Source organism: Pecten maximus, chromosome 11 (assembly GCF_902652985.1).
Source record: "Pecten maximus chromosome 11, xPecMax1.1, whole genome shotgun sequence".
In the NCBI taxonomy this organism is placed as follows: Eukaryota; Metazoa; Mollusca; class Bivalvia; order Pectinida; family Pectinidae; genus Pecten; species Pecten maximus.
Window position 1 is genome coordinate 34,602,767 of NC_047025.1, and position 24,866 is coordinate 34,627,632.

The 24,866-nt window shown below is 37.3% G+C and overlaps 1 protein-coding gene across 1 annotated transcript; it reads right to left on the minus strand.

Annotated features, from left to right (window-relative positions):
- Window positions 1-2,151: 2,151 nt before the first annotated feature.
- Window positions 2,152-17,779, minus strand: LOC117338237 (DDB1- and CUL4-associated factor 11-like). Its single transcript, XM_033899500.1, has 17 exons — window positions 17,251-17,779; window positions 15,461-15,564; window positions 14,400-14,431; window positions 14,056-14,151; window positions 13,601-13,665; window positions 13,090-13,190; window positions 12,480-12,582; window positions 11,763-11,806; window positions 11,168-11,291; window positions 9,740-9,797; window positions 9,394-9,486; window positions 8,691-8,783; window positions 5,331-5,420; window positions 4,910-4,973; window positions 3,677-3,829; window positions 2,850-2,956; window positions 2,152-2,694 (listed from the first exon to the last, which is right to left on the minus strand). Exons 1-17 carry the CDS (start codon window positions 17,385-17,387, stop codon window positions 2,491-2,493), a joined length of 1,668 nt encoding a protein of 555 aa, XP_033755391.1. The 5' UTR covers window positions 17,388-17,779; the 3' UTR covers window positions 2,152-2,490.
- Between the last annotated feature and the right edge of the window lie 7,087 nt (window positions 17,780-24,866).

Below are 24,866 nucleotides of genomic sequence, written 5' to 3' on the forward strand. Positions count from 1 at the left end.
GACGAGTTAGAAAACATAGGTACCTGATAGCTGTAACTACTTTTACCAGCCAATGCAATTATAACATCAACAAAATTAATGTTTCTTAATTCAACTTTCAAAAACTCAAGAAAATATTCCTGATATTTTTCATTTTGGAAAATCAACACACTTTTAATCTAGAAAAACATCTTGGCTGTAAAAATTTGATGTAAAAACACTGGTACATAGTGTAATAACCCTGATTACTAGATTGAACACTGATAGTGACAGTATTTAAGTAACATCATTCAATTGATATAAAACTGAACATGTTACACTGTTTTTCACTAATGCCTTTGACAAAAAACATCAGGATAACAATAGCCTGATGAGTGAAAATATGAAACAAGAGGCCCATGGGGCCTGTATCGCTCACCTGGTTGGACTTGACCAAATGTCAAAATAATGTTCATGTTCAATTCCTTTTGTTTGTTAACCTCAAACAATGCTATATATGGTTATAGCGTGGGGATCCCAACTGCGTTAAAGAAATAATGAAGTCCAGACTCTCTGAGTTTACAACATGCATTTATAACTTTATGACTAGTAGTGATTTAAAGGAATTACCTCTATTTCCCATATGGGGCCCCACCTCTTTTGCCCCTCGGGGGTCAGAGTCACCATTTATGCAAAATCTGTTCCCCTTCCCCCAAGAATGTTTCTTACCAAATTGGGTTCAAATCCATTCATAACTTTATGACTAGTAGCGATTTAAAGGAATTACCTCTATTTCCCCATTAGGCCCTGCCCCTTTGGCCCCTTGGGGGTCAGAGTCACCATATATGCAAAATCTGTTCCCCTTCCTCAAAGGATGTTTCTTATTAAATTGGGTTCAAATCCATTCATAACTTTATGACTAGTAGCGATTTAAAGGAATTACCTCTATTTTCCATGTGGGGCCCCGCCCCTTTGGCCCCTCGGGGGTCAGAGTCACCATTTATGCAAAATCTGTTCCCCTTCCCCAAAGGATGTTTCTTATTAAATTGGGTTCAAATCCATTCATAACTTTATGACTAGTAGCGATTTAAAGGAATTATCTCTATTTCCCATATGGGGCCCCGCCTCTTTGGCCCTTCGGGGGTCAGAGTCACCATTTATGCAAAATCTGTTCCCCTTCCCCCAAGAATGTTTCTTACCAAATTGGGTTCAAATCCATTCATAACTTTATGACTAGTAGCGATTTAAAGGAATTACCTCTATTTCCCCATTAGGCCCTTGCCCCTTTGGCCCCTTGGGGGTCAGAGTCACCATATATGCAAAATCTGTTCCCCTTCCCCAAAGGATGTTTCTTATTAAATTGGGTTCAAATCCATTCATAACTTTATGACTAGTAGCGATTTAAAGGAATTACCTCTATTTTCCATGTGGGGCCCCGCCCCTCAGGCCCCTTGGGGGTCAGTCACAATTTATGCAAAATCTGTTCCCCTTCCCCCATGAATGTTTCTGACCAAATTGGGTTCAAATCCATTCATAACTTTATGACTAGTAGCGATTTGAAGGAATTACCTCTATTTCTCCATTAGGCCCCACCCCCCCTGGCCCCTTGGGGGTCAGAGTAACCATTTATGCAAAATCTGTTCCCAATCCCTGAAGGATGTTTCTGACCAAATTGGGTTCAAATCCATTCATAACTTTATGACAAGTAGCGATTTTAAGGAATTGCCTCAATTTCCCCTATTGGGCCCCGCCCCTCAGGCCCCTTGGGGTCAGAGTCACCATTTATGCAAAATCTGTTTCCCTTCCCCCAAGAATGTTTCTGACCAAATTTGGTCAAAATCCATTCATAACTTTATGACTAGTAGCGATTTGAAGAAATTACCTCTATTTCCCCATTAGGCCATGCCCCTTTGGCCCCTTGGGGGTCAGAGTCACCATTTATGCAAAATCTGTTCCCCTTCCCCAAAGGATGTTTCTGACCAAATTGGGTTCAAATCCATTCATAACTTTATGACTAGTAGCGATTTAAAGGAATTGCCTCAATTTCCCCTATTGGGCCCCGCCCCTCAGGCCCCTTGGGGGTCAGAGTCACCATTTATGCAAAATCTGATCCCCTTCTGCCAAGGATGTTTCTGACCAAATTTGGTCAAATTCCAACAAGAACTTTTTGACTAGTAGCGATTTGAAGCAAATGTTGACGGACGACGGACGACAGGATGACGGACGACAGACGACGGACGCCGCACCATGGCATAAGCTCACCGGACCTTCGGTCCAGGTGAGCTAAAAATCATGGAACAAGTAGACTAACCCGATGAGTGAAAACAAGAATGAAATCCTAAACAAGAATAACTTGAGGATTTACAATGAAACAAGAAAAGTTTGAAGATTCATATATTTTGGAAGCAAGAATAGTTTGCAATTAAGCATTAAAATTTCCAGAGCAAGAATAGTCTGAAGATTGACAATTTGAATCTTACAGAACAAGTATGACAGTGTGTACCAGAATCAGTCACAAACTATCATGTTGGTTTAATCCAGCAACCCACATTTTTCAACACAAACATTAGCTTTGCGTCTCTTTTTCTGCATCATTCTAACTCGTGCACTTCTCCGACGGTGCCGGTAATATGATTCCTCGTCAGAATCATCGTCTTCTTCATCACAGCTCGACTCTTGTTCTCCTTCTGATGGCTCCTCATACTGGTATGTCCACTTAGCTACGGAACTGTCCCACTGAAAAAGTGTTTTGTGAGCTATAGAACACTGTCATACCAGAAGGTTACAAGATGTATGGTAAGGTAAAACACAAACAAGGACTAAGTCATGGATATTAACAGCAGGACTATTTCTGGCACCAAGACTTTATTATTAAGTCCTAGTCAACTTACCGAGGTACTCATGATGATATTCTCGTACGGATGCCAAGACACATCTCTCACACACGTGTTGTGTCCCGACAGCCTGGCTACAATTTTCCCCGTCAACAAATCATACACTGAAAATCACAAGTTTCCATATTTATATGGTAGGTAGAAAGGATAAAATCAAAGACCATAATGGTATGATGATATAATTATAACTAATACTTGTATCAGATTCAAAAATGATACTTTGATAATATGAGAATAATATTGTCGGCCTCAAGCACAACACAACCACAATAGAAATGCTGTAAATTGGGGTATTTTGGTGGTACAAGTGTAGTATTTTGGTGGTAGTTATATTTTGGTTTATTTTGCACCTGACAAGTAAGTGCAAAAATTTAAACCATCAAATGATAACATCGCTGTAATAATACCGAAAATTCAAGATGCATCAATTTCTGACAAAGTAATTTGGTACTGTGGTGTTATTTCTGAACAGAGGATTTGTTTGTCATTCTTCAATAAAGGCATGATTCCTTAAATTTTTTTAATAATGTTTGTACTTGTATCCATTCATTTTGAATATTGTTTGTATGAACCTGAACACTGCTCATACTATACATGGCTCAGGTTAACTTCACATGGTTTTAATCAATCATCATTCAACCACTCGGAGCACATCAATACAGGTGTTCTAGGTGTTCTGACTAGGTGTTCCGACTATGTATAGGAATACATGATATGTGAGAAGTAATTTTTTGTTTGTTTGGATCACATGGTTACTTCCCAGCAGGATGCCCTTTTATATATCTGGATGTACTATAGCAGTCCAATCTGCTGTGACTCCTTACCTACAACAGTTCCACTGGCACAGCCAGAGTACACATATCTCTGACCAGTGGTCATTTCCGGTGAGAAGTGACATCGGATCAGTGTATTCAGTACGGAGTGTCCTCTGTAGGTCATAATGGAAGAATCTCCAGCTAGAACCTTTTTCTTTGAGGCTGAATACAATAAAAGATCATGTATATAGTTACATGTCCAATTCCTTTAATATCACTCTACAACTCCCACAACATACATGTTTGTGTTAGATTCACCATAGAATATTTCAATTTTTTTTACAATAATGGAGATTGGAGAAATCTTTAAACAGACGATAACTGTCTATGTACGATGTATAACTGACTTAAATTCATAAATATGAAGCACCACTGTAACAATATTTGGTTTTAATTGATAAACATACGTATGTAAATGGTGTTATAATTACCGGTAATCATACGTACATAGATGGTGTTATGATTACCGGTAAACATGTGTACATAGATGGTGTTATAATTACCAGTAATCATACATACGTAAATGGTGTTATAATTACCGGTAAACATGTGTACGTAAATGTTGTTATGATTACCGGTAAATATATGTCCAAAAAGCTACAATCCACAGTACTGCTATATTTTAAATCATTCCTTTAAAGTGAGAATATGATTCAATCCAATTGATAGAACTAGTACTAATTACTAGAATTATTAATAGCAAAGAGTAACAAGTCATGATGAAGCTTCAAATGTGACCTTATACTGGACATGTCAATGAAGTTTTAAGAATATTTTTTAGTAGTTTCTGAGAAACATAGGACAAACTTCAAAGACAAAATCCAAAATGTTGGCTGGCATCCATCTTAAATATCCAATCAAGTTCAAAATGTAGAATGTGAGGCTAGACCCCATATATCAAATGTAGAATGTGAGGCTAGACCCCATATATCAAATGTAGAATGTGAGGCTAGACCCCATATATCAAATGTAGAATGTGAGGCTAGACCCCATATATCAAATGTAGAATGTGAGGCTAGACCCCATATATCAAATGTTAAGTGTAGTTCCTGAGAAATAAAGACGGACAGACCACAGAATGAAGACAGTAACAAGAGCCCAGCATCTGAATCTTAATTTATTCTAAATGATTATGATTTCACAATAATTAGGAGGGCAGGAACTCTAAAACTCATAAGGTAGACAAACTGTTACAAGTTTATCTAGAAAAGAAAACTTTCATATCATGTTAAACATGTTTACCTCGTTTTGGAAACTGCTGCCATCTGTAGTCCCATTTCTGTTTGGTTACAGCTTTCTTTGTAGACTAGATTAGAGGACAAAATAACAGCATTACAGTGCCAAATCTTATATCTATTTTATGATAAGCCAATGGAGCAACACAAATTGACTTAAAGTAGATATATTATGTATGTGCTTTGATATTGGAGGACAATCAAGTGGAATTCTACCAGCCATAAATTTCTATCAACAGTCTTCACATGATATTGAACACAGGTTTTCACTTTATCTTTCATCTTAAAAATTCAAGAGATCAACTTTTTAATAAAATCTTTAAAATTTCAATTCTTTGAACATCTGAAGTTTAAAATCTCAGAATCACAAGTTTAACTACTGTTTTCTTTGATAGCCCCATTTGGAGGATACATTGCCCTCAACATACCTGAATGCCTTCTTCAGATGAAAACATGCGTACATCCCATAGCTTCATTGACTGGTCTTTACAGTTAGACAATAAAAACCTGGCATCTCCCTAAAAGGAAAACAGATATCTCTGTGACATTAAGACCTCAGATATCTCTGTGACAGTAAGACCTCAGATATCTCTGTGACAGTAAGACCTCAGATATCTCTGTGACTGTAAGACCTCAGACATCTCTGTGACAGTAAGACCTCAGACATCTCTGTGACAGTAAGACCTCAGATATCTCTGTGACAGTAAGACCTCAGATATCTCTGTGACAGTAAGACCTCAGACATCTCTGTGATAGTAAGACCTCAGACATCTCTGTGACAGTAAGACCTCAGACATCTCTGTGACAGTAAGACCTCAGATATCTCTGTGATAGTAAGACCTCAGACATCTCTGTGACAGTAAGACCTCAGACATCTCTGTGACAGTAAGACCTCAGACATCTCTGTGATAGTAAGACCTCAGACATCTCTGTGACAGTAAGACCTCAGACATCTCTGTGATAGTAAGACCTCAGACATCTCTGTGATAGTAAGACCTCAGACATCTCTGTGACAGTAAGACCTCGGACATCTCTGTGACAGTAAGACCTCAGACATCTCTGTGACAGTAAGACCTCAGACATCTCTGTGACAGTAAGACCTCAGACATCTCTGTGACAGTAAGACCTCAGACATCTCTGTGACAGTAAGACCTCAGACATCTCTGTGATAGTAAGACCTCAGACATCTCTGTGACAGTAAGACCTCAGACATCTCTGTGACAGTAAGACCTCAGACATCTCTGTGACAGTAAGACCTCAGATATCTCTGTAACAGTAAGACCTCAGATATCTGTGTAACAGTAAGACCTCAGATATCTCTGTGACAGTAAGACCTCAGATATCTCTGTGACAGTAAGGCCTCAGATATCTCTGTGACAGCAAGACCTCGGACATCTCTGTGACAGTAAGACCTCTGACATCTCTGTGACAGTAAGACCTCAGACATCTCTGTGACAGTAAGACCTCAGACATCTCTGTGACAGTATGGTCTCGGACATCTCTGTGACAGTAAGACCTCAGACATCTCTGTGACAGTAAGACCTCAGATATCTGTGTGACAGTAAGACCTGAGACATCTCTGTGACAGTAAGACCCCAGATATCTCTGTGACAGTAAGGCCTCAGATATCTCTGTGACAGTAAGACCTCAGATATCTCTGTGACAGCAAGACCTCAGATATCTCTGTGACAGTACGACCTCAGATATCCCTGTGACAGCAAGACCTCAGATATCTCTGTGACAGTAAGACCTCAGACATCTCTGTGACAGTAAGACATCAGATATCTCTGTGACAGTAAGACCTCAGATATCTCTGTGACAGTAAGACCTCAGATATCTCTGTGACAGTAAGACATCAAATATCTCTGTGACAGTAAGACCTCAGACATCTCTGTGACAGTAAGACCTCAGATATCTCTGTGACAGTAAGACCTCAGATATCTCTGTGACAGTAAGACCTCGGACATCTCTGTGACAGTAAGACCTCAGACATCTCTGTGACAGTAAGACCTCAGACATCTCCGTGACAGTAAGGCCTCAGATATCTCTGTGACAGTAAGACCTCAGATATCTCTGTGACAGTAAGACCTCATATATCTCTGTGACAGTACGACCTCAGATATCTCTGTGACAGTAAGGCCTCAGACATCTCTGTGACAGTAAGACCTCAGACATCTCTGTGACAGTAAGACCTCAGACATCTCTGTGACAGTAAGGCCTCAGATATCTCTGTGACAGTAAGACCTCAGATATCTCTGTGACAGTAAGGCTCCAGATATCTCTGTGACAGTATGGTCTCGGACATCTCTGTGACAGTAAGACCTCAGACATCTCTGTGACAGTAAGGCCTCAGATATCTCTGTGACAGTAAGACCTCAGATATCTCTGTGACAGCAAGACCTCAGATATCTCTGTGACAGTACGACCTCAGATATCCCTGTGACAGCAAGACCTCAGATATCTCTGTGACAGTAAGACCTCAGACATCTCTGTGACAGTAAGACATCAGATATCTCTGTGACAGTAAGACCTCAGATATCTCTGTGACAGTAAGACCTCAGATATCTCTGTGACAGTAAGACATCAAATATCTCTGTGACAGTAAGACCTCAGACATCTCTGTGACAGTAAGACCTCAGATATCTCTGTGACAGTAAGACCTCAGATATCTCTGTGACAGTAAGACCTCGGACATCTCTGTGACAGTAAGACCTCAGACATCTCTGTGACAGTAAGACCTCAGACATCTCCGTGACAGTAAGGCCTCAGATATCTCTGTGACAGTAAGACCTCAGATATCTCTGTGACAGTAAGACCTCATATATCTCTGTGACAGTACGACCTCAGATATCTCTGTGACAGTAAGGCCTCAGACATCTCTGTGACAGTAAGACCTCAGACATCTCTGTGACAGTAAGACCTCAGACATCTCTGTGACAGTAAGGCCTCAGATATCTCTGTGACAGTAAGACCTCAGATATCTCTGTGACAGTAAGGCTCCAGATATCTCTGTGACAGTATGGTCTCGGACATCTCTGTGACAGTAAGACCTCAGACATCTCTGTGACAGTAAGACCTCGGATATCTCTGTGACGGTAAGGCCTCAGACATCTCTGTGACAGTACGACCTCGGATATCTCTGTGACAGTAAGACCTCAGACATCTCTGTGACAGTAAGACCTCAGATATCTCTGTGACAGTACGACCTCAGACATCTCTGTGACAGTAAGACCTCAGATATCTCTGTGACAGTAAGGCCTCAGATATCTCTGTGACAGTAAGACCTCAGACATCTCTGACAGTTAGAACAAATGTAATATTGTTTAAATGTCAGAGAGTTGTTTCCAACTAAATCGTTTTATCAATAAGTAGCTGTTTTAAATAATAAACATCATATTCTTTTGACAATGGATTTGATATCTTACCATAGTATGACAGCTAGCAGGTATTCCCTTGACAGCGTGATTTCAGATATTACTGTGGTGTAACAGCTAACAGCTATTCCCTTGATAGCGTGATTTAAGATATTACTGTGGTGTAACAGCTAACAGCTATTCCCTTGATAGCGTGATTTCAGATATTACTGTGGTGTAACAGCTAAAAGGTATTCCCTTGATAGCGTGATTTCAGATATTACTGTGGTGTAACAGCTAACAGGTATTCCCTTGACAACGTGATTTCAGATCTTACTGTAGTGTCACAGCAGATATTTTGACAATAAGGTCTCATAACTAGATAAAACACTGATGATAACTACCAGTTATAAGAAAGTCCGGTACAAACATTACCTTGGAGTCAATATAGGTTATTCCGTCGGAGTGACCCGCCAGTGTTCCAACAGGGATGGGATTTTCCTCTCGTAGCGTTCGCCTATCCCACACCTATAACAGAATCAATGAACATTGATATTTCTGTAACTATATCGAGCATGGTGGATCTTTTATGGAATTGGTATATCGTATACAAGGAAAATTTCACTGCAGTTCAGATAGAATCTGTTTCGTCCTCTTACCAACAGGGCCAAAATTAAATCTGGGTTGAAGTTTGATGTTAAAGTTGAACTGTAGGATCACTGATTACAGTTATTGATAGGTAAAGGTATAACAAGTATAATGAGGGGAGTTTTTAAAGTGAGCTAAAAATTTTAAGTTAGACAAAAAGTGCTGAGATAATGTTTCCCTGTATATATACAGAAATCGTCCATATTGTAATAAACTCTGTAAGTCATTGATAAACAGATAATGCAGTGTTTTGGACAGAGAAAAACACAAAGTTAACTTACCTGAGTTTCTAATACCGGTACCAATTATTCACAATTAATCTTCAATGAATAAAATGGAGATAGGAAAGTTGATTTTACTCAGAAAAAGAATACAATGAAAATTTAAAGATGGAAGAATCTGATAATTTCAATTAAGGTTTATCATTAAGCTAATATTTATAAAATATGGCACAACTGTATGAAGGTGGTAAAAAGAAATAGTGGCATACCTTCAGCAAACCATCATCTCCACCACTAAACAATATCTGAGAGGAACTGTCAGCAAAGGCTACGGCATTCACATCATCCTCATGGGCCTCAATCTGGGGACAGATTTACAGTTATTCAGAATGACTGAACATCATCCGAAGATATGATTATTTCATTTCCTTCTTCCTTTCTTTTCTTCTGTTGTCAGTAAAGGGACCCCTTGACACCTTGCCTCGTATAACCCTCACAGTTATGAGGGAGTGTAGCCCATATAAACAAACTACTAATTCAGCAGTCTAAAGACTTACACCATTCAGACTATACTGTTTATGATATGATAACATTGTATATCATGATAGAACTCACCCTGAGTGTTCTTTGGTTACTCTCTCTGTCATACACATAAAGACAGCCGTCATTGGCACTGTAATACAAAATGGTGAGGAATTAACACTCAAATCAGTTCTAACACAGAACTCAACACTCAAATCAGTTCTAACACAGCAATTAACACTCAAATCAGTTCTAACACAGCAATTAACAGTCAAATCAGCTCTAACACAGCACTTAACACTCAAATCAGTTCTAACACAGCACTTAACACTCAAATCAGTTCTAACACAGCACTTAACAGTCAAATCAGTTCTAACACAGAACTTAACACTCAAATCAGTTCTAACACAGCACTTAACAGTCAAGTCAGTCCTAACACAGAACTTAACAGTCAAATCAGCTCTAACACAGAACTTAACACTCAAATCAGTTCTAACACAGCACTTAACAGTCAAGTCAGTCCTAACACAGAACTTAACAGTCAAATCAGCTCTAACACAGAACTTAACACTCAAATCAGTTCTAACACAGCACTTAACACTCAAATCAGTTCTAACACAGCACTTAACAGTCAAATCAGTTCTAACACAGAACTTAACAGTCAAATCAGTTCTAACACAGCACTTAACAGTCAAATCAGTTCTAACATAGCAATTAACACTCAAATCAGTTCTAACACAGAACTTAACAGTCAAATCAGTTCTAACACAGAACTTAACAGTCAAATCAGTTCTAACACAGAACTTAACAGTCAAATCAGTTCTAACACAGCACTTAACACTCAAATCAGTTCTAACACAGAACTTAACAGTCAAATCAGTTCTAACACAGAACTTAACACTCAAATCAGTTCTAACACAGAACTTAACAGTCAAATCAGTTCTAACACAGCACTTAACAGTCAAATCAGTTCTAACACAGCACTTAACAGTCAAATCAGTTCTAACACAGAACTTAACACTCAAATCAGTTCTAACACAGAACTTAACACTCAAATCAGTTCTAACACAGAACTTAACACTCAAATCAGTTCTAACACAGAACTTAACAGTCAAATCAGTTCTAACACAGAACTTAACACTCAAATCAGTTCTAACACAGAACTTAACAGTCAAATCAGTTCTAACACAGAACTTAACAGTCAAATCAGTTCTAACACAGAACTTAACAGTCAAATCAGTTCTAACACAGAACTTAACAGTCAAATCAGTTCTAACACAGAACTTAACAGTCAAGTCAGTTCTAACACAGAACTTAACAGTCAAATCAGCTCTAACACAGAACTTAACAGTCAAAACAACATATGACTTCTGCCTCACTTCACATTTAACATTCTTCTCCAATATATAAGCTTTCACATATACGTATTTAATGAACCTATCCCCCAACACATACTCTACACACCAGTTCTAAGTAAACAGATGGTTATTAATGACAGATATTGTGTGGAGAGTGCCTTACCCTCCTAAGATCTCTCGATTATCGTAGGAAAAAGTCAGTGAAAATATACAAAAGCTGTGTTCCCCTGGAAACAGGTGCAAGGCATTGTGGGTATCGTATTCTCCTTGAATATTGCATAGATGAACTGAAAGATTATAAAAAAATAAAGGCTTGGTAAATTATACAGTCGTTATATAATAAATTTAATGAAATATGTTACCAAGATTTTTTTTTATAAAACGTGTGATTATTCTTAGTGATGCACAAATGAAACACTGTATATGTCAGACACAAAATGCAAACAAAATGTGATACCCCACCCCTCACAAAAAATGTGATACCCCACCCCTCACAAAAAATGTGATACCCCACCCCTCACAAAAAATGTGATACCCCACCCCTCACAAAAAATGTGATACCCCACCCCTCACAAAAATAAGACAGCTACCCTTACAAAAAATGTGACAGCCAACAAAACAATACATGTCCCCTACCAATCCCCACTAAAAACAATAAAAGTGACCTTGACCTTCACCCAAAAAAGCTTAAGATTCATGATTCTGACTTAATATTCAAGGGAACTAACTCTGGTGACACAATCACCTCTGGTACTTACTGCAGTCGGACCAACTGGAGTAGATGACGTAGTTACCATCAGGACTGAAATGGGAGAATAACCAAAATATTAGAACAGTATTTTAAGGTCAATACTGTAACCATACATATGTATCCCACAGGAGACTCCGGAAATTTGATTGGGAGAGAAAATGTTTATTATAATATCCTGGTACCATTTGATTTAAATCACTTCTTTCGATGATTCCTGTTCAACATACCTGGTATCTTCCCACTGGATAAATATCTTACTGGAATAACCCTTTAAATATCCATCAGAAAGACTATATTGATAAAAAGCAAACTGTGCTTTTTTTAATGAACAGCTAAAGAGTTAAATCATAACATACCACATATAAATCCACTCTTGTGTGACCTATTTATCGGCTATTTATAGATTTACCCTAATGGAGAAATGTAACCTCAGGAAAATCTAAACAAATAATATTTGTTTTTATAGGTTTCAGTTTGTAGAAAAGAAACCTGCATAACTTAGAAAAGATGAAGAAAAGTTTGTGTTAAATCATGTGTCAAATATTAACCAGTTTGTCTCCATGTAGAAAGTGTAAGATTTCTAATCCTACCAGTTCTAACCAGTTCTAAAATACCAGACTGATCACCAGTCATATCAAGTTTTTAATCAAAATGAATTACTGCTCTTAATGACAAGTATCTATAGCAATGATAGCTATGACAGAGTGATGTACCAAGGTAATACCTAAAGGCTGTATCAAGTATACTCCATCCGACATCTTTGGCTCGTATCGTCTTGAGTAGGTTAAAGTTACCTCTGGTTGTATCATATATTCGTATGTGTTGATCTGAAATCAGTAACACACAGTATGGATGTGATTCTGATCAATAAATACATTAACAGACATTACAAACACATATCATGATAGATCCAGAAAGCCATCCAACCCTCAATATGAAAATTACATTTATTACTCATACTTTCAAAATTCCATATATTAGACCAGAAAGACAAATTTAGAAATTTGTTTTTCTAAGTACAATAATGTATAAGCTAGTCAAAAGAGCCTGTGCATAAATTACTTTACTATTAAAGCTGTGAAGTTTGAATGAGCACAATTCTCCTCATAGAAATCCCCAGAAAGTTGCAATTGACAAATATGATTTGATGTGGCTTCAACAAACATTAGCTTAAAATTTAACTGTGTCCAATAAAACCGATAAATGTGTTGCCTGAATGTTTCATAAAATTTGTGTATGTATTCGTAAAATATAAAACAGTAAAATATAAAATGCTAACATTGATATAAATATATTCAGAGTTTACTTGGCAGCATGATTTATGTGTTTGATACCTTGACTTGCTGTCAGGAATATGTTGCCCTCTTTGGAGTAGGTTCCACAGAAAACTTTGTGGTGATATTTCGCCACCTCCTCCTTGTGATTCGGAAGGAACCTGTGGGACAAAGGCAACATAATTCTTATTTAAATCTGTCACATAACACAGTATCTGATTCTACAGACTATTTTAAATCTGTCACATAACACAGTATCTGATTCTACAGACTATTTTTAATCTGTCACATAACACAGTATCTGATTCTACAGACTATTTTTAATCTGTCACATAACACAGTATCTGATTCTACAGACTATTTTTAATCTGTCAAATAACACAGTAACTGATTCTACAGACTAGGTGATAAGGGTACAGTCTATATTCAGTTAATGCTGACTTGTTGTTTTTAATATTCACATCAAAATAAAATTGCACAAAATATCACTTTTTGTGAAGACATGTTGCACAATGCCAGATTAAGATTTTTAACTTTTTATTTTCTGCCGTGGAAAGGTTCAGTAACTTACTGACATCCTATAATTCTCCTATCCCCACTAGTAAACTGCTGACACTTGTTGGCACCAACCTCTCTCTGAAAATGCACAAAATATTGATCAGTGTTTACTGAAAACCTCACAAGCTGTATGGTAGAGGAAGCACTGTATTTAAACTGGTGAAAGATATTTCAAAATATGTCCAGACTGAGTATGTTTGTGCAGCCTATGTATATACATAAAAATGTGTGTGTACATTCTCGCACGCACACGATTCTTATGATTCTTTAATGTTCATACTCTAAAGGAATAATTCTTACTATCAATAGAAGAGAATATGGGTCCAAGACAAGAAGTTGGAGACTGAAGTTTCAATAAATATTACACAGAAGAATTCAAAATAATTCCCAGTGAAAATGCCTAAGTCTGCATATATGACTATCTTGCTTTAGTATGAAGACAAATGTAAATATGTGATAAATGCCTACATTCTGGACCATGTGTGGTAGAGTTGGAAAAGTCATTCGTGATCGCTTCTGGGCCCGTCCAGAGTGGTCCAGTATCATCTGCTTCAGGTCGTTTTTCTGCAATGTAAGGGATATTTTTCAAGCATAATGTTAAAAAAGACAAATTATTTCATAGATGATTTATATATCATGCACATATAGCAAAAGAGGGTTAGTTATTATGAATGATAGAGATTTTAGTCTGGAATTCACCACTACTGTGATTACAAGTAACTCAAATAATATCTGTAATTATATTATAAATATGTTCCATTGTCAGATTGATACCAATGATCTAGGTAATTGACATTCATGAAAGTTATTACCTCCAGTAAGCTTGTGTCTGGATTTCGGTCAGCTACAAAATAAAGTACAAAAGTTAGGGATAGACAAAATTCAATTCAGTGCTATCACTTAGAAAATTTGTACCAGATGCCTTTAGCTTTAATTTTCAGATTTAAAGATTTTTCTTTTTTCAATTAAGAAAACAAACACTTTCAAGGCTTTTATAATTACCAAATATTCAAAGTCACGACCGTGTCACTGTTGATTGAGGTGCCTACAGATAAATTATATAGTTACCCATAATTCTTATAAACACCTTGAGGTGATTAACTACTATTCATTTCAGGTAAGGGATTATCATTACATATCGTAAAAAGCTTTTGACATGTGTTCTTCGAAAAATAAATTACACATGTCTTTCAAAGGTCCAGTAGTTGATATAGAATGCCTGGATGTTGGTGTCAAGAACAGCACATGTACTGTAAATAACTGTTAATAGATATACAGATGTGTATGTAGGCTGTAAGTTCTAACACAGAAATGGCCTATTGAGATGTGTTCTTGCATCTTCATTTGTTATTCTTGTTTAACGTGAATGAATACAGACAATCAGTATTTATATTCTGTATCGGACAGTGACATGAAATCTTATTAAGCATGAAAGTCTACTTCTAACACACACGGAACACAATGTCAGACTTTATATGCTGAAAAAAATTTAACAATCAATCATTTCTTTATTTTCTTATAAATGATTAAAATATGTAGATTGTGAAACGGCAAGTCAATCTCAAACAATCATAAACAAATGAATTGCTGAAATTTAAAAACCTCCATGAATCTTTTCAGATGTTGACAATTAATATTGCTGACCTATATAAACTGCATGGACACATAAACCAACCAAATCTGGTGGTCCCAGTGACATCTGGTTAAAACAGGTTTAACCATACAGTATTCAAACATATTCCACCTAAGGTACTTTGATTTAGATAGATTTTGATATAACATAAAATGCTTCAACAAAACGTAATAATAGAATTATTGAATAAATACAACTAGATAATTAAATATGTTGTTCTAGTAAATATATATGTCACACCTGTTGGTGGATTAGCTGGTCCATAAAATTCATTGTCATCTTCATCATCATCATCATCATCTCCATTGCTGTCATCTTCATGCCGGAGGATTCTAACTTGTCCACTGTACCAACATAAAATTGGAACAATAAGCTCTATGTAAAATCAGGCATCTCACAAGACATGACTGTCTTTTTACATCGGACTTGGTGTACATGCATGTGCAACTGAGAATGAATTTATCTGTGACAAATCATTTTTACTCTGTAGAATAACCAAATTTAAGTCAGATCTGTCAGTTTCTTCTTCATTAATGAATTTGTTATTTTCTGATGGGCTCTTTGAGCAAACATTTAGAAAATGACAACTTTCACATCAGAAACAGAGTGACTATATAAAATGACAATATATATATACTACACAGATGTCAACACTAAAACATATGGTGTATCACCAGAGACATATATAGAGAGATTGGCAGCTCACTATTTGCCCTTATGTCTACGTGGTGGCCCCTGACCTTCCCACAATCCTTTGCGGTCGCTCAGTTCAGTCTTCTCCTGGCCCCATATTGGAAAAAACTTGAAAACCAGACACATAATTATCGATAATTTCTATTTGAAATCATCACCAATGATGTGCTTTAATTTTATTAATATCAAAGTGCAGAAGTGTCATCAATATGAAATATATCACAATTTGCTGTCAAAGTGTTTGTATTTTGAGTATGAAAGTCAAGGACACGGTCACCACAGGGAAGATCAGCGGAAATCTCCAATTTTCGAAAAGTCCCTACGGGGTTTTCGAAAATACGGATAAATGACAACAATGTGCATGATAAACAAGACCATTTCCCATAAGTATTATAGTTTTTGGATAATGTAGTAACTTTTGTAGTGGCCTAAATAAAACGATGTGCTTTTTGTGTGCGTTTAAATTGACGATGTTTTGGTCCAACGTAATGGCGGCTTAATTACAAAACTAGGACATGTCAAATATATAGGACCCAATGGATTTTCGAAAATACGGATTAATGAAAACAGTGTGCATGATCAATAAGACTATATACCATAAGTATAATAGTTTTTGGATAATGTAGTAACTTTTGTAGTGGCCTGAATAAAACGATGTGCTTTTTGTGTGCATTTGAAATTGACGATGTTTTGGTCTGACATAATGGTGACTTAATTACAAGACTAGGTCATGTCGAATAGCTAGACCCAATTGATTTTCGAAAACACGGATAAATGACAACAGTGTGCATAATTATCAAGACTGTATACCATAAGTATGATAGTTTTTTGATAATGTAGTAACTTTTGTAGTGGCCTAAATAAAACGATGTGCTTTCTGTGTGTATTTAAAATTGACGATGTTTTGGTCTGACGTAATGGGGAATTAACCAGAACATGTCAAATAAGTTCCAGTACATCGATACACACATGCGCAAAGCCTGATTTACCTGTGCTCGCTTGTGTTTGATAAAGGACAAGGCACTCTCGATAAGGGATATGCTTGAGTGGTCACCAATGAAGGGAGCCACCACATGCACTTGTACGGAAAAATAGTGATGTTACTCATATCTCTCAAGATATGTCTCTGGTATCACAAAACATTTATTTCAGAATATGTAATGTACGATATACTGTATATAGAATATTCATAACTTTATATACAGAATATTAATGTAAAAGAAATATTGAAAATTATCATCTAAGATTTCTGATGTTTTATTGGCACATATCAGATTTATGAATATATCAAAACATCAGAAACCTTCAGATTGTGAAAATTATAAAGAGTATATCACCTCCTTATGAGATAAGCAATAATGGCCTGTAGGTCTGTCTGGTCCTCATCAACTTCAGCTCCAGCAGCGGGAATTTCGGCTGATTCTGTCATTCTCTGACTTTGATTTTGTCTGTTGGAAGAGTTGCTAGAACCCATCAGTCAAGTGACATTGGCTTTTGGCTCGCCGGGACACATTGGTGAATTGAAATTGGACACAGATGACTTTTCTAATCCCTTCACGTGCAAATATCTGCAGAGTTTTACTTTCAGTGAAAATGACCAGGGATATTTCTCAAACCCTTGAGTGATCAGCTGATCGCAACGCAATGTTTACAATGGAGAGTTATGCAACTGTCAAGACGCGCATTTGTAGTAATATCCCACTGCAACTAACCTGCCAAAAGTAGAGATATACATGCACGGTGTCTATGACGCAAGCTGTAGTTTACTATGCACAGCAAACCTGATAATGTGTGTATTGATACACACTGTTGCTCACATTGTCACCAAAACCAAAATAATTCAACCGTGCAAGTTCTATTTTTTGACGTTTCCGGTGTTTGATGAGCGTGATAAATTCAGACTTCGAGACCGGTAAGTCTTTTCCGGAATATAAACTAATAGCAGAAATAATGTTTCCAAAATTTGAAACGATAAAGTTCATTTTCTAACAGAGTAGAATACATTTGATTTTTTTTCCTGATTTATTTATCTTATTCATTTTCATAATTTTATTCATATAACGATATTATTCAGAATTTCGTTATTAGTTCAATCAGAGACCAATTGATTCATTTGGTGTCCAGAGTACATACCAAACAAATATTCCCTAGACTATCCACAAATACGCTAAGAAAAAACTACTTTTCAAACAGAACAGTGTCAATCTGGAATGAATTGCCAGAACAGGTTATATCAGCATTAAATGTAAACTCCTTCAAAAACAAGCTAGACGATCACTGGAAAAACCAAGAACTTTTCTTTAATTACAAAGCATCAATTAAATCATAAACAATGTACAGTAGACCGGACAGAAGTACTATATCAATCTCATGTATTATTTTGAGTCTGGTATAGAGGACTTTAAAAGTCCTGAACCAGAAATAAACTTATCTTATCTTATCTTATCTTAACTCCGTTACATATTGATCAGTATCATTTAAAATAAAATTCGTATTGAATAAATCGTATTCAGCTGTCTGTTCTAAATTGACTCAAAAACACGATGTTATGGGTTTTCCGACCAATGCAGGGCGATGAATTCATAAGGCTGTTCTGATAAAAGATAAATGCACATACATGTATGTCTGTGTTAATTGAGGACTACAGAACTGTATATTAACTTTGTATAATATAAGTATGCATTAATATGAACACCTATATACGCACATAATTATGTATTATCGAAATATACTTTTATAATTTGACTTCTCAGTATTACTTCCAAAAATAATCCAGTAACTTATTCGAATCTATGAGAAGTTTTTACTAGTGGGGTGACACCTAAAGGAGTGTCACAGAAAGAATGAAGTGTAGTTAGGGAAGATAACTCTGGATGAGCACGAAAGCCAGAAAAAAATAAATCCTGAGGGTGATACAGAAATGTCCGTCTTGAGTTCAGAGGTTCCATGCACGAGTCCTGGTTTACATCAAAATCGTTCAATGTCAATATTTCGACCAATAATAAGCATCAGCGTGGTTATATGGCAAGAAAATCCGTGAGGTTGAATTTGCATCTAAAATTTGACCGATTGAATTCCTCAATGTGGTTGCTATGGCAATGAATCCCATGTGGTTGAATTCGAATTCCCCTATTTACAAAAATGTACCATTTTGCATCCAAATCCATTGTCTAAACTTCGACAAATCAGAAGCCTTGATATGGCAATGATACCCATGCAATGGAATTCGCAGTCCCCTAATACCAATACAATGTATATACCATATACCAATGGTAATCGAAATCAAACAATATCTAAATTTTCACCAGTCAGAGGCAAATAAGTCTGTGGCGGCCATGTTGGCTGACCGATCGGAAAATAAAAGATCAGTTGCAAACCCCATGACATTGAAGAACATTTGTGTCAATTTTTTTTTTAAGTTGGGCACTAAATAGATTATTGGTTATCTTATAACACTGGTAACCAAAAAAAACCTTTATTTCCTTTCCTTTAGCATAAATACCTTCACTTGCTCTTAATTTCCTCACTTTCACTTAATTTTCTCACTTGCACTTAATTTATTCGCGCGACATTTAAAACTCTCAAATACGTTTAAATATTAATACTGGCGCGAGGAAATTGAAGGTTTGAGGGTTACCACTGTAATAATTTTCATAATTCTTCAGTTTTCTGGAATATGACACATTAATTGATTATGAGACATCAATTGGCATCTATGCAAGCATACGTTAGGGTCTCTCGTGTGTTGTTGTTCAGTGAGGTAGTCACCCACTACTATAAGGAGACCCAGCCTCAAAACGATCCTGATTGCAATATATACACGTGGTGATAAAACAACCAAACAATCAACCCTAAGTTCATCTTAGTAACAGATGTACTCGCGGTATTCTAATCGATAAATAATTACATATACGATCAAAGATAAAAACAAATGTCATGTATATCATTATGATGTCAAAATCAGGGCTTCTAGGGACCACAGAACCAAATCAAAAATAGATTGTGGGTTTTTCCCGTTTGGGCAGAAGATTTAATAGGAAGGTGAATGCATCCGGGCCTACTGATTGGATATTTAGGTGACTGGTGACGTAACATCCGCCACCTCTCGATAAAATACAACCCTTTTTCAAAATCCTATTGTGGCCGTTCTATGAAAGATATAGAAAAACTAAAGATACGCCTTTTCTTCAGAACTATCTCTTCTTGTTATGTTTGGAGTTTCAGATTTTTGGATTGAAACGCTGATTTTTAAGGACCGGTTAAACAGAAGCTACCGGTCAAAGTGACGATTTTGGCATGTTTGACCCAAAATATCTCATAAATACGAATTTCCACAGGGATACCAAATACATCCAGACCTAGATCGAGCCGAGTTTTACAATGGTTCAAAAGACCATCAAAATTGTATGTGCCATTTTTTCCGCTCCCAAATCGCTACAATAGCCGGCAAAATAGGCGAATTAGCTCATACTATCATTACGTTCCGTAAGGAACGATAACGAGTTATCGTTCCTTACTACACTTCATTCTTTACAAGTTTGAATAAATTCAAAAATAAATTTTAAATAAATTTTAAAATTTTAAAATAAATTCAAATAAATCTGTGTTTAACGCTGGCGTTGACTAATGTACATTTAACACTGTCGTTGACTGGTGTGAATTTAAAATTCATAAATACATTTAAAATAAATAAATAAAAAAAAAAAATCAATTCAAAGAAATCTGGATTTAACACTGGCGTTGACTGGTGTGCATTTAACACAGGTGTTGACCGGTGTCCATTTAATACTGGCGTTGACCGGTGTCCATTTAATACTGGCGTTGACCGGTGTCCATTATCATAATACTGGCGTTGACCAGTGTCCGTTTAACACTGGCGTTGACCAGTGTCCATTTAATACTGGCGTTGACCAATGTCCGTTTAACACTGGTGTTGACCAGTGTCCATTTAACATTGGCGTTGACCGGTGTCCATTAAATACTATAGTTATTACAGTGTGCATTTCCATGTTGTGTGACGTCACAGTGAAACAGGGTGTCCCCACCCGCAGTAGGGGTTCGACTCCCGTCGACGGATGTTTTTTAAATAGATTTTTATTGTCTATTTCATTGCTTTGTTTATTCTACATTTCTTGAATATAAAATATAGTAAGAAACGAATAAAATATGTATTTAAATTCATTAATGAAACTCAATGACAGAATTAAACCATAAAGTTGAATAAATTTGACTGACAATTAAATCAAATAGCCTTTAACATAGAAAACACTATAAAACCTTTCGTGCTTTGATTCCCACCAGGAGTCGAACCTGGGTCTCCTGCAACACAGTAGCAAGTGTGAAACCCCTTCACTATAGGAATGTGTATAGCACTACTTGATTTCAGACTGATTTTGTTGAATTTCTTAATACGGCATTTCGAAATATTTCCCCTCTGCTTTTACAAGGGCTTGGGACCTTCTAGCATTATGCTAGGCAGCATTACAAATATTTCTATAACTTTCCATTTAATACTGGCGTTGACCGGTGTCCATTTAACATTGGCGTTGACCAGTGTCCATTTAGTACTGGCGTTAACCAGTGTGCATTTTACACTGATGTAGACATACCAGTGTCAAATGGACACCGGTCAACGCCAGTGTTAAATGGACTCTGGTCAACGCCAGTGTTAAATGAATACTGGTCAACACCAGTGTTAAATACAATTTCCGCTATCGTCCCTTACTGCACTTAAGCTGGTTCCGGATTTCAAATTTTCAGATTTTCCGAAAATGTGTTAGTGCGTTGGATTCTGGGTGTAAAAAGGCGGGAATTCTTCCCCAGTGCAGTGTAAATGTCTGGCTTACTGTCTTTCGATTATACGTACCCGTGTGCCCTTAGCGGAAACTGTTGCATCACGGACATGATGAACTTAATGTACCATATATGTCAAAACAAGATTAATCCTGTCTTTGGGATGGAGATATTTGTGAAAAATATGTAAAAAAAACGTGCCGAGAATTGTGTCGTTTGTATTTTCTCTGATATTGTAAAATTGTAAGAAATATAGGCAGTGACAGCAAAATACAACCAGCTCACCGAGCGCTACAAGTTCAGTCAGACAAGCAGAACAGACGTAGTAACGTCACTCGTGACGTACGTCCGTACATGTAACAGACTCTCCGAAAAGTGTGACCTCGCGGTACATAGTACCTATGTTTAAAACCCTATTGTGACCGTTCTCTAATAGATATAGAAAAACTAAAGATACAGTTTTCTTCGGAATTACATGTACTTGTGATGTGTGGAGTTTCAATAAGATGGCTGTATGCGTTAATTCTCTAGGCCGAGTTGTGCAGAAACCAGCAGTCAAAGTGTCGATTTTGGCGTGTTTGTACTCAAAATATCTCCATAACTAGATTATTCCTAGATATACGGGATATGCCTGGACATACATGTAGATCACACCGAGTCTTATAAGTGTGGAAAGTTTTATCAAAATGTATAGAGTCGCTTTTCAGTTAGCTCCAGAAAGTGGTCTGAACCTTCAATACACTACATTCCACACATTCTTGTGACGTAACACTGGTGACGTAACATCCGCCACCTCTCGATAAAATACAACCCTTTTTCAAAATCCTATTGTGGCCGTTCTATGAAAGATATAGAAAAACTAAAGATACGCCTTTCTTCAGAACTATCTCTTCTTGTTATGTTTGGAGTTTCAGATTTTTGGATTGAAACGCTGATTTTTAAGGACCGGTTAAACAGAAGCTACCGGTCAAAGTGACGATTTTGGCATGTTTGACCCAAAATATCTCATAAATACGAATTTCCACAGGGATACCAAATACATCCAGACCTAGATCGAGCCGAGTTTTACAATGGTTCAAAAGACCATCAAAATTGTATGTGCCATTTTTTCCGCTCCCAAATCGCTACAATAGCCGGCAAAATAGGCGAATTAGCTCATACTATCATTACGTTCCGTAAGGAACGATAACGAGTTATCGTTCCTTACTACACTTCATTCTTTACTAAAGGGAATTATATTATTAATACAGAATGTGACGAAACTGATAGTTTGAGCACTTGTTCAATAAAGTTTACAAACGTATTTCATGTGGACTTCATATATGTATCACATTCACATTAAACTTGTTTAACACTGTACCCTTGGCTGGAATGAAGTAAATCAGCTAAATCCAGATGCCAGCTCATCCTGAAATGGCCGTGTGACGAGACAATTATAAAGGAATGGTTGAATGACAGCTCGAAGGGCACTAACAACAGTAACAAGCTGGTGAAGGAGATTTGCAAAGGACTGAGGAACATCGATAAGACTGGTCTGACAGGAAATTTCAAGGCATGGATATTCCAACATGTTACCGCCATGACTAGCATGGCCTCTGATTTAGTCAAGATTATTCTGGCGATTATAGACGGAATAGAAAGGACGATCAGCAAATATCTGAGAACATGGTACCTACGGAAGTCCTTAGTGCTTCTCATCAATTGGGCTCCAAATTCGGACATAGAAACTGCAACAGACTAAACGCAAGACTGGTCGTGACGATTGGAAGGTTCAAGTGATGATAAAATCAGCCAAACAGGAGTGGCGGTGAAGGTCTAAAGGGCTTGTCGGCCAGCAAAGCAGCCACAGTCACAAAGAATATACTCTGACGCAAGGACATCGTGGCGAGAGTGTGTATCGGTAGGCGAGGAATAGGGAGAGGTCAGTCGCCGAGACATTAAGAAGATAATCATGCAGAGGAAGCAAATGTAGAGAGAGAGATGTAGCAACAGGAAGAGGAAGCAAGGAAGGTGAAAACAGTGGAGATGGCGAGTCAAGGGACACGGGCTAGATGGAACACCAAGAGATCTAGAGGAAGATGATATGGGCAGAGATCTGGAGATTCTCAGGTCTGTATAAGATGTGCTAACGACACCGACAAATCTTCACAGATAATGATTGGTGGAAGATCATATATGTCACCAATGTGAGTGGATCGAATATCTAGAGCAATCTCTTCCTGCGAGGTAGCGTTTTGCCCAAGGCCGACACGCGTGAAGACATGGTCAAGTGTTACACATCTGAGAGGGAAAGAAACAAAGCGTATGGAACACCATGGTACAACGTTCGTCCTGTTCCATAGAGATTCAAGGGACAGATACCATCGAGAACAACAAGGAATTCCAACTTGGATATTTTTGGTTGTCCTGGAGATTGGAAGAAGCAAGTGTATCTCGGCGGAAGGGATCGAATTGCAAGAAGAAACTGGTGATGGAGGGATTGCCTCAGCACAAAAGGAAGATAGGTGTGGAAATTTCCGGTGGATGTAGGCTACAGAGGATTCTGCTCAATCGTGCAAGAGAATGCTCGGAGCCCTTGAATTACTTGAGGGACAAGAAAGACGGGAGTTGGATAGTTGGGGACTGAAGCAGAACGGGCATCTGTATGGCTTTGAGGAGAAAATAGCTGGAAGCCAACAGTCGACGTGTAGGGACTGATTACCCCTGCTGACCCACTATCCCGAGAGACGATGGATGGACATGGCTGGTGACGACTGTTGAGCAGCAACAAGAGCTGTATTCAGGTACTATTTGATTTGTTCGTGTTAAGTTATGTTTAATTATAAATTTTGATAACGATATTCATCTGACTTTCGGCCGGGTTAACATACTCATTTATCGAATTCATATCAAAAGGATTAATGGCCGAGTAAAAAAAACAAGCAAATGTTACTGGTGGAAATAAGAAAAAAAATAAAAACTCTCAAGTATAGTCTCTATTCCTTTATATGATGTTTTACACTGACCATAGAATATTGATGATTTTGTAGCTGGAGTAAAGGAATAATCTATGTATTAAAATCATGCTTGATGTGAGCATTTTTAGCAGCGAATCCGTAACGTTTGTTCCATCTCCGGGACAAGTACAATTATTAGACTCATAATCTGGGTTTCATAAATG